The sequence below is a fragment of the Musa acuminata genome, chromosome BXJ3-3 (genome assembly GCF_036884655.1).
Source record: "Musa acuminata AAA Group cultivar baxijiao chromosome BXJ3-3, Cavendish_Baxijiao_AAA, whole genome shotgun sequence".
NCBI lineage: Eukaryota > Viridiplantae > Streptophyta > Magnoliopsida > Zingiberales > Musaceae > Musa > Musa acuminata.
In genome coordinates, this window is record NC_088351.1 from 27,720,935 (window position 1) to 27,730,924 (window position 9,990).

The following is a 9,990-nucleotide window of genomic DNA, read 5'->3' on the forward strand; positions in this document are numbered from 1 at the left end:
AATATGAGCTATTCTTTAGATTTTCAAACAGACAGACTAAGATGACAAAACTTGTGCATTTGGGCTTTTTATCTTCTGTGGTTTGCTGCATGTTAGAAGAAGTCTTCATAGCAACTAAACATTGATATATATGGTGCATTTCATAGTGTATTAATAGACTGACTCATCATTAGCTAATTAGGGTCAGCTGAGTTTTTAATATTTCACCATTGCTTTTGTGGAGGTCTTCTGTGTCAGTCTTTGTAAACCTGTTTTCTTTATGTATTAATTGCATGCTAAACCTGCCACCATATCCACTGCAAGAATACTTCCCTCCGTGAACCCATGGACTCAGGATATTGTTTTATTAGTGCCTTGTATCCTGTTTCCATTCTCCCTATATTGCTATACTATTTGTGCATTTCTATCAGGCGAGTGATTTCACCAATCGCAAATGACATCCAAGTGATTCTTTTGAATCTGCAAGCTGCTCTCCTGGATTGAAATATTTTCAGATTTTAGCTGATAAGAAGAGAAAATTGTGGTAGTCTAAGTGTATTATAAGTGCATCATTGATTGTTAGGTTCAGATCATTGAAATTACTCTACGAGAGCCTTAAATTCCCATAGTGTTTTCTTTTATTGGGTGGAGATTAAAAACCTCAATTACTTTCTAAGGATGATATTTACTGGTTAACAAAGTTACATGATTAGTATTTTCAGGATGAGGATCCAAAGATCAAGTATTAATGATTAGGAGTCACAGTGTACCTTTCTAAATATTGACTCTATTAAATAAATATAATTTGATTCGATTTTATGCTTGAATGATCAACAGAAGCTACTTATCTATTAAGTTAATTAAGAAAAAGATAGAGAAAATGAAAAAAGATTTACATATGCTTTTTATGGATGAAAGCATATGATATGATGGATTTTAGAAAGTAATATGTTATATTGATGTTATAAAGAATATCAATAGTATAGTTATTAACTATATTAAAATTTCATAAAGCGTGTCTAATAGGTTCTGTGTGATATATCTTTAACTTTAAAATAATAATTTATAAGAGTCTTTAGGTCAGTGATGTTTTATCTAAGTGTCAAACAATTAAAAAGAAAATCGAGTTGAATATATGGATTTACTAAAAAAAATAAATATTTTTTCCCTGAATAATTAATTAGGTATAAGTTGGATGGATAGCTGGATAAAATTGAAAGAATTATTAAATAGTATTCAGTATCTGGATTTACGATGAAGTGGCAAGCACAAGGGAATGCTGGTTTACTATAACAAGTGGCATCAGTCTTTGTACTCACTACTCTTTGCTCACAAGTATAAATAAAGAAGGCAAAAAAATTGCAGCTTTATTACTCTTTTAACTTGGGACCAAGGAACAAAAGCTCTGAAACACACTCTCTTACATGAAACTGTGGCCCGGTATAACAAGTTCACTTGTTGGATTAGATGTGGGCGCCAGCAACAGGCATTAATGCTGTGTAGAAATTGTGGTTTTTTATTTCCTCAATTCTCATGAAATGAAAAGAGAAAAAGAACAAAAATTTCTGGTAGTAAAATTTGATGGAGTGTTGACATGATCACGATGTTCTGCAAACTTGATGAATGCTACTTCCTCCCAACACAGGACTCTGCACTTTTTCCCACTTCACCTTTCTTGCTTCTTCCCTCTTCACCACCTCTCTTGTTTGCTAGATGGGGGAAAGCACCCAAAATGTTATGGGCCCTCAGATCTTGCCTTGTCAGAATTCCTACCACAGGAGATATCTGCACAACAACATAAATTAGCAACTTAGCAGCATACCAAGTCATGGTTTCTAGTTTCAGGACATATCGACCAGTATTTATTAGTGTCATAATAAGGATCATCAATATTGAATTATGCATCATTCTGTATATTTCTTTATCAACTAAGCTAATTGACATCTTAGTTTATTAGATATTTAGCTATGTGATACTCGAATTCTTTTCCAAACATGTCAGACACAATGTAAGAAGGTGAGAATTCATTGATTTTATTGTGTTGTTGTTGTAGAAGCAAATGAAGGCTGTGTTTGCTAATGGCAGACTCTTCAAGTAAATGTGGAGGAAGAAGAGAGAGTGAGCTCACCCCTGCGCCCTGGTACTTGGGGATCACCAGCAAATGGCGGAGGCCGACCTGTCGAAAGAGCACCACGGCCTTCGCCACCGACATGCTCTCCACCACCGTGTACGGCGTCGTGTTGGTGAAGGGGTGGAGGTCGACGTACATGTCCATCTCCTCCTCCGTCAGCTTCACGTGCTCCACCTTCTGCCCCTTCTCTGCTAGATCTACCGACGTGAATGCCGCCCGCACTTCCCACTCCGCCGTCCTCCTCCTCTCCTTCAGGAACCACTTCTTGCTCAGCACCGCTACGAGGTGCGCCCGCAGGACTAGGCCGTGCAGCTCCGTTGTGCCGGTTGGGGACGATGGCGCTCCCTGGTCGACGACCGGGAAGCCGTTGTGGCTGGTGTGCTTCAGCACGTCGACGACTCGGGCGACCCTCTCGATGCCCCGGAGGCTGACGATGCGGGGTTTGGCGGCTGCAAGCTCCCCCACCGTCAGATTCCTCATCCATGGCTCAGGGCTGGCTTCCAAGAACGGCAGCCCCTTCAGCTCGAGTATGATTTCGTAAATGCTGGGGTTGAAGGAGTCGCCCACGGTCTTGGCGATGAGCAGCACGAACATGGTGATGGGCAGCAGGAGGAGGTTGTTGGTGAGCTCGAGGAAGATGACGCAGAGGGAGACGGTCATTCTCATGGAGCCGGACATGAGCGCCGCGGCGCCGAGCACGGCGTAGAGGCCCTGGTCGATGTGGATGAAGGACCTGAGCGCGAGCGCCAGCAGGCGGCCGTACGCGGAGCCCATCAGGATGATGGGGAGGAACAGCCCCGAGGGGACGGCGATGCCGAAGGTGACGAGGCCCAGCACGCAGTAGAGAGCGAAGAAGATAAGGAGGGAGATGCTGCGGAACTCGTTGGGCGTGGAGGTGGAGAAGATGTTGCGCACCGCGTCGTCGTTGGTGGCATAGAGGAGGCTGGCGAGGTCGTTGTAGTAGCCATTGGGGCAATTGAACTGCTTGAAGTTGCCGCTTCCCTCGGGAGTGGGGCAGATGGTCTCCGACGAGGGGTCGCAGGGCGTGCATGGTGCCAAGAACGGGAGGCAGTAAAGGCAGACAGAGGTGAAGAGCGAGACAGCAAGACTAAGCAGCAGCTTCGCCATTTTTCCCCTCCTGCGGCATCACAATAACAACAAACATCATCGAATCTGATCTCCCATGGAGGAAGGAATCCGTGACAGAAGCTCACTCGTTGATGAGGCTGTAGACCCTGAGAACTTTGTACAGGACGTAGTTGTAGAGGCTGCCCAGCAAGCCGCCCAACACGCCGACGAGCGCCACCGGGAGGAGGTCGTTCACATGGTACGTGACGGTGACGTCACTGACGTCGAAGAGGATGAGCCCGCCGCGGCCGAACAGGCCGCACCTCCCGGAGTTGCAGTACTCGATGAATCCCCTGAGCACGACCACCACGACCGCGGTGCTGAAGAAGGTCCGCCACAGCAGCGCGCTCCGCCACCACGTCGCCACCTCCTCGAGCGCGAACAGGACGCCGCCCACCGGCGAGCGGAACGCAGCGCAGACCCCGGAGGAGGCTCCGCAGGTGATGAGGTCGCGCCGGTCCCGGTCGTTCTTGAAGTAGCGTAGCCACTTCCACCGGAGGCGGTAGTTCTCCGACCCGCCTTGGCCGAGCAAGGACGCAAAGCAGGCCCCGATGTGCACCAGCGGCCCTTCTTTTCCCAGGTCGAGGCCGGCGGACACCGATCCGATGCTTCCAATGATCTGCAGAGGTGAAAGCGAAGGATCCAATCTCACTGCGGATCGTCTTCAGATCCAAGCTTCAGAGTATCTGCAGTCTATCTCACCTTGACCACCAATGTCGACACCCCAAACATGTTCGGCGTATCGACTCCGTTGAGGTAAGCCTTGATCTCCGGAATTCCAGGGCCCGCCGCAGTGGGAGCGAAGACGACACACAGAGATGCCGCCACCGTGGTGAGAGCAAGGTTTACACCCGCCAAGTAAACGAAGCCAGTTATGTACCTGCAAACACCGGCAACAAGAATTCCTCTCGGTCTCAGAACGGAGGAGTTCTCGCTCGCCGCAACACGGAAAGGCGGGGGAGGAGAAGCAACTCAACTTTGGTCCTTCACGAAGCGGGCGAGGTAAAGCATTTTGATGCCGGCTATGTTCTCGATGGCGAGGTTGATGAGGGAAGCCGTGACGCCGGTGAGGAGGCCGACGAGGAACGCCAGCGTCCACTTGAGGAATATGTACTGCAGCACCTCGGTGCTGGATCTGCTTCTCCAGTCGTGTTTGAACAGGTCGTTCTCGTTAATCCTGCACTCGCGGAGACGTCAGCAGATGCAGAGAAGAAGGAACCCAGGCTTCCAGCGCAGGGCCAGGGGGGGGGGGGGGTGGGGGTGCGCGGGAGTTCTTACTCGTAGTCCAAGCTCTCGATGTGCGAAACCTTGGCACCGACCATGGCGTAATGGCTGGAGGTGAGGGTGGGGCTTCGCTTGAGCAGTGGCTGCTGCAGCGAGTTGCTTTCAGGATCAAGCTCTCCTTCTCCTCCATCGACCACCACTGCTGCAGCAGCAGGTGGGGATGAACTCGAGCTGTCCTCCATGGATGCTGAGCTCGCCTCGCCTACAATGGAGCAGGTTCAACTGACAGGGGAAAGGAGGAAGATGAGAACTGACACCGAAAGCACACTGTACATTTAAAGGGGTCACAGGCATCAGGACGAAGGTTTGTTTAATGCCCATATCTTCTTCCATGGCATCGAAGGAGGCCATCTGTGGCCCCTTTGACATCCCTTTCGGAGGTAAAAGAAAAAAATTGGGAAGCTAAAATAATGAAACAAGGACGGAGCACGGAATCCATGTGGATTAGATTAGAGCAAATAATGTCACCTTGCAAATCTACAACTCCCTCGCCATGGACAGCTTAAGACAAGCTTGTCTTCCCTTGGGACGACGAGGAGGGAGGCGGATGGAGCGGTGGGCATATCCATATCCTGGTGGATGCCATCGGTGGACTAAAATATCCATGCCACCCTCGAATCATCATCAGACGTCACCGAAATCTAATCCTTCTCATTTCCTCTTCCACCCTTCGAGTCTCACTGATACATTTTCATTGATGCCTGCAACCCAAACATGAGAGAGAGAGAGAGAGAGAGAGAGAAGGGAAAGAGGAGGAGGCGGCTTCGGACTTGGGTGTAGGGAAAGGACAGGCAGTGTGGTCTCTTCCTTGCTAGCAAGGCACAATGAAAGCAAAGGGACAATTGGACTTTTTGGATGTCTCCTTGTGTTGCAAGAATATGGCATTAAGCATGGAGTCGAGTAGTATAACTGGTATTTGACATTGTCCAGAACATGGTGGAGTGCCATTATCAATCAAGGGTATATATATATATATATATATATATAATCGATTAATCAAGTCAAATTTGATTGTGTAACAAAGACCTTTGGAACTCAAGAAATCAGGAAATAATCAATCGGTTTGTGGAATTCCCCCATGATTGATGCTTCTTGTGATTGATAAATTTATCTACAAAAATTGAGTGATAGTCTTGATAATAATTTTTAATAATATTCATATTATCTTAAATAATTTGATCTCATTTTATTTTTAATCGAAGTTACGTATAATTGTTCATGAATGAAAACGGATAACCTATCAAGATAATGTAATTAATAGCAAGAGTATATAAGGACTCGAACATGTACAATTATTAATCATCACATTACATGCATAATCCTTTATTTATCAGTCCTATTTTAAATTAATTCCTAAACTTTATATTTCTCGATGAGTTTCTAAAATTTGATTAGGGTTATCCTCAAGTCAGCTTTTTTTTTGGAGGAATACAATCACATAGATGTGTGAATGAGAATGACTATTGTTCCCATCGTATTCTTGTGGCATTCGAGGGAAGAAACGATGCTCATCTCTATCTTTCCTTTTCACTTTAGTAAAGAGAGAGAGAGACAGAGATATATACATGGAGAAGAAGAAGAAAAAAAAAAAAGACAGAATCTAACAATAAAAGCTTTCGAGAGGGGTTTACGAAAGGAAGAAAAAGAATAAGGAAGAAGCCTAAGCAAAAAGACATGATTATTATATGAGATTATATATAATTTGACACCGAAAACTTGTTAAGTAGTGAATTTAATCAATCTGACTCTTTAAATTCTTAATTTTCTAAAGCCGTCATGAAATAGGACTTGATTGAAAAGATTCATCAAACCAATACGAAGTTTTAGAGATGCTTTGAATAGGCCATTCCATTTCTTCCCACAGTTGCATCACATTTTGTGTTACACTCTGAGACAACAACTCTTCCTGATTTGAAATTGGGGAGCTGATCCTCCATTTAGCATATACCACAGAATAACCTAACCTTGATGGTCAATGATTTGTCATTATCAAATCATACAGGGCTCAAACATGAAATTGATCTTAACAGCAACAAAAGAAGGAAATTCCTCTCTTCAAACTCTCTTTTCAGTTCCTTTCGAGATGTGATTTTCCAACTCTGAATGCATAAAGACACCATAAAATAGAGAGAGATCAATTATTTCTGCTTCTCAAATCTTATAAGACAACTCAATGCACGAGATCTTTGCAAGTAAAGATAGATAAACTACTACTTTTGCTTCTCAGATCTTACTAGATAGATCGTAAATGAATGATTCAATGTTTATCTCACGTTTATGAGAAAAACCTAAATTTCTCATCGAATAGAACAAATACGTGAAATAGATATGCGATTTGCATGTGAAAGTCAACGTGGCAAGCGGAGGATGGTTTGGACGCTAATGTCGTGCATGTGGAGGAGGAGCGGCTTTTACAGTTGTGCAGGTGGAGACGGCACCGGTGGACCCAATTCAAGCTGAACTGTTCGTCTACTCTAAAGCAAGCCTTATCCAAATCTTCCACCCCAAGCAAACTACTCGACACCGGTCCTGGACATTCAATCGTCTGCGATCCAGATCTAGTTTGCGGTCGACCAATCCGAACAAGGCAAGTGTTCCGATCACAGCAGCCATCCATGAAACAGACGGGCGGAGCTAAAAATGGCTCTTCGGCGTCCCAAAGGCCAACACACCGGCTGCCTCTCTCTCTCTCTCTCTCTCATTGGGTTCAGAAGAATAGAGAAGGGTGGAATCATTGGTCCAACACCAGCTGATGATGCCCTCGACGAGCGAGCTTGACACATCTTCTTCAATCAATCCAGAGAAAGTGGGGGCAGAGTCCCGTGAACGGCTACGCGAACAGGTGTTGTCATGTAGGTGAAACCTTTGCTTCTTCTCTCTCTCTTTCGCGGGACAGGTCAAATGGTTTTGTCTCTCCTCGTCCTCATTGGTCCCTGCAATCGTACTCTGAATACAACACGCATCTGTTCTTTGTTGCTGCTCACATAAATGAAGATCTGATTGTCCGTAATTCCATTTTGCGAGTGAGTGTATTCATCGGTTTGATTGCCATCGTACTGAGAAATCTATGGCACATCAAGTTTGCTAACTCCTCCTGTCATTTAGTGTTGGGAATTGGAATACAGCCTGACAAATATTTTGAATGGGGATCAAAAATTATTTATTATATATATATATATATATTAAACTCCTCATCTCATCAGTCTTCTGATGGGACGACTGATCTATTAATTTAATCGGTTTAAATTATGTGATCCAGCATGCTTGATGAAGTCGGATGGTTGACTCATCTATTCATTCCTATATTGATTTCGGATCATGTTTCGATTTCTATTACCAAATTAAATGAGGGTAACATTTTGTTGCACCATCTCCTTCTACTCGAATCTCTCACCCACATACCAATAACCATTATTTGATCCCATAAATGATTGAATATTAACTTGATCAATCTAAATTACATGACTCAAAAATGCTTAAATCTAATATAGCCATAATTTATGAACATCTTTTTTCAATGTAATCTACAAACTGTAGCTTAATAAACTATTAGAGCTTTGCCTTTTCCATCTATCAAGAGAGAGAGAGAGAGAGAGAGAGAGAAGAGAGACTAATTGTATGATGATTAATAAAACTTATCAGAACAAGCAGTAGAAATTTAGTCAAAGAGCATGCCCAGCTCATGCTCTTCATAAAGGCTATCATGTGCTACACACACAGCTTTATGGATTAATATTGCATCCATGATTAAGTTGGTCTTAATTACTCCTAATTGGAAGCAGACACTAATCTTCCTCCTATTGCAATTGCATGGCAGACACCAAAACCAGTCTTCAAACCCTGCATGACTTTTCTTCTGGTCCTACTACTACCCATATCCAGCCAGACTTCATAGACATCAGAAACTGACAAATCCCCAAGACAAGGCATCAAAAGGTTGAAGTGATTTAAGGTGGCTTGCAATTGAACACACCTTTTTATTGCTTTTTTTCTACCCCCTTTATCACATTCATCACTTCTTTAAAAGAAAAATCAATCAATCTCACTTCTCCCTGAGATCTTTGGGGATGGATTTTTCTACAAGTCAAAAGGGAAAAAATATTTGACTTGAATGTTGCAAAAGTGACAATCATTTCTTTTTTTTAATGATGAATTAGCAATGATACTTTGAATCAGTATAGTTTGATCCTAAAGGCTCCATCAGCCTAGTTGTTAGAACAACTAAAATCCATCCCAAGTTGAGATGTAAAGATCTCATAGCAACACAACCTTCAATGTTACTACATCCATTAGGTGCTAATTGTAAGTCAATTTAAAGACCAAAATATGTTTCTAAAATATCATAATAAAAATATAAAGAAACTAATGCAAAAATTACTAATACGGAAATTATATATCTCCTGTCATTGTTGTTGAGAATTTCAACAATAATTTCTTTTAGTATTTTAGTACTTTTTGGCCCACAATTCTTACTTTATTGTGTAGAGAACTCTTAAAAAATTTGAGATAAGCCCGAGGATCAAAAACTCATTTATATAGTTGTAGCATCGAGAATGTTTTTCTCCACTACCATAATTCTTAATTTAAATTCAAAACGTTTGGACCACAGTGAATAAAGAAATTTAATAAGAATGGATGAAGAAATTTAATGATAATGAATAAGGAATTTAATGAAAACGGTGCACCGCATAAGAAGTATAAATTTCATGACATCTGTCATTTATCCTCGAAATTTATTTTGATTCATGTTTTTCTACTGAAATTTTTCTGGGATTCACTCGAGTGAAAAATACAACATGTCAAGGTGATTGATTACCTTCAAAAAGCAATTAGTAGGAACTGTTAAGAGCTCTCCGATACACATCACAAAGATTGGCACCAACAACTTTCTGATTTCATGTTGTTCTTCCTGAGGTAGTCATGGCTCACATGGGATGAAAATAATTTTCTCAGGTGCAGTTCCAAGTGAAGAGTAGTTTGAATGCAAATCAGAGACCATAAGGTGATTGAAGAATCGTTTGGAGTAAATTAGAACTGTTCGATTAGTGTGGGAGAAGGCTTTGTGAAGAGGTAGTCGAGCAAAATATATCATAAAGTGGAAGAAGATTTATGAGTTAGTGCATAATATTATGCGTGTATTATCATTAATTTAGACTTAAGCATTTGGATCACATCGGACCAAATCCAGCCGACTCATAACATGATATCGGGTTTTTGCAAATCTTCACAATGTAGAAAACAAGAACACTGTGATAAAGATGATGGATGGTCTGAGATCACAAAGCTTGTTTGCGGAGGAAAACTAGAAAGGTCAGTTCGGCAGCTGCAGCAACAGCACCAAACCAAAAGAATCCATAATAATGCAAAAATCCCCATTAGTCATTTTCCTTTTGTTACCACATTCTGTAATTTGGAAAAAGATTGTGCTTGATTTAATAAGAAATGAATGTCACTTGCATAGATCTCAT

The 9,990-nt window shown here is 42.5% G+C and overlaps 1 protein-coding gene across 2 annotated transcripts; it reads right to left on the reverse strand.

The window, feature by feature from the left end:
• Positions 1–1,317: 1,317 nt before the first annotated feature.
• Positions 1,318–5,373, reverse strand: LOC135583868 (chloride channel protein CLC-b-like). Of its 2 annotated transcripts, none has more exons than XM_065142464.1 (7): positions 4,991–5,373; positions 4,517–4,724; positions 4,215–4,415; positions 3,941–4,118; positions 3,325–3,857; positions 2,108–3,248; positions 1,318–1,764 (listed from the first exon to the last, which is right to left on the reverse strand). In XM_065142464.1, the coding sequence occupies exons 2-7, from the start codon at positions 4,702–4,704 to the stop codon at positions 1,606–1,608; spliced, it is 2,400 nt and encodes a 799-aa protein (XP_064998536.1). In that variant the 5' UTR covers positions 4,705–4,724; positions 4,991–5,373; the 3' UTR covers positions 1,318–1,605. The 2 variants fall into 2 exon arrangements, with proteins under 2 accessions (XP_064998536.1, XP_064998534.1); XM_065142462.1 differs by having other exon boundaries at positions 4,517–4,744.
• Between the last annotated feature and the right edge of the window lie 4,617 nt (positions 5,374–9,990).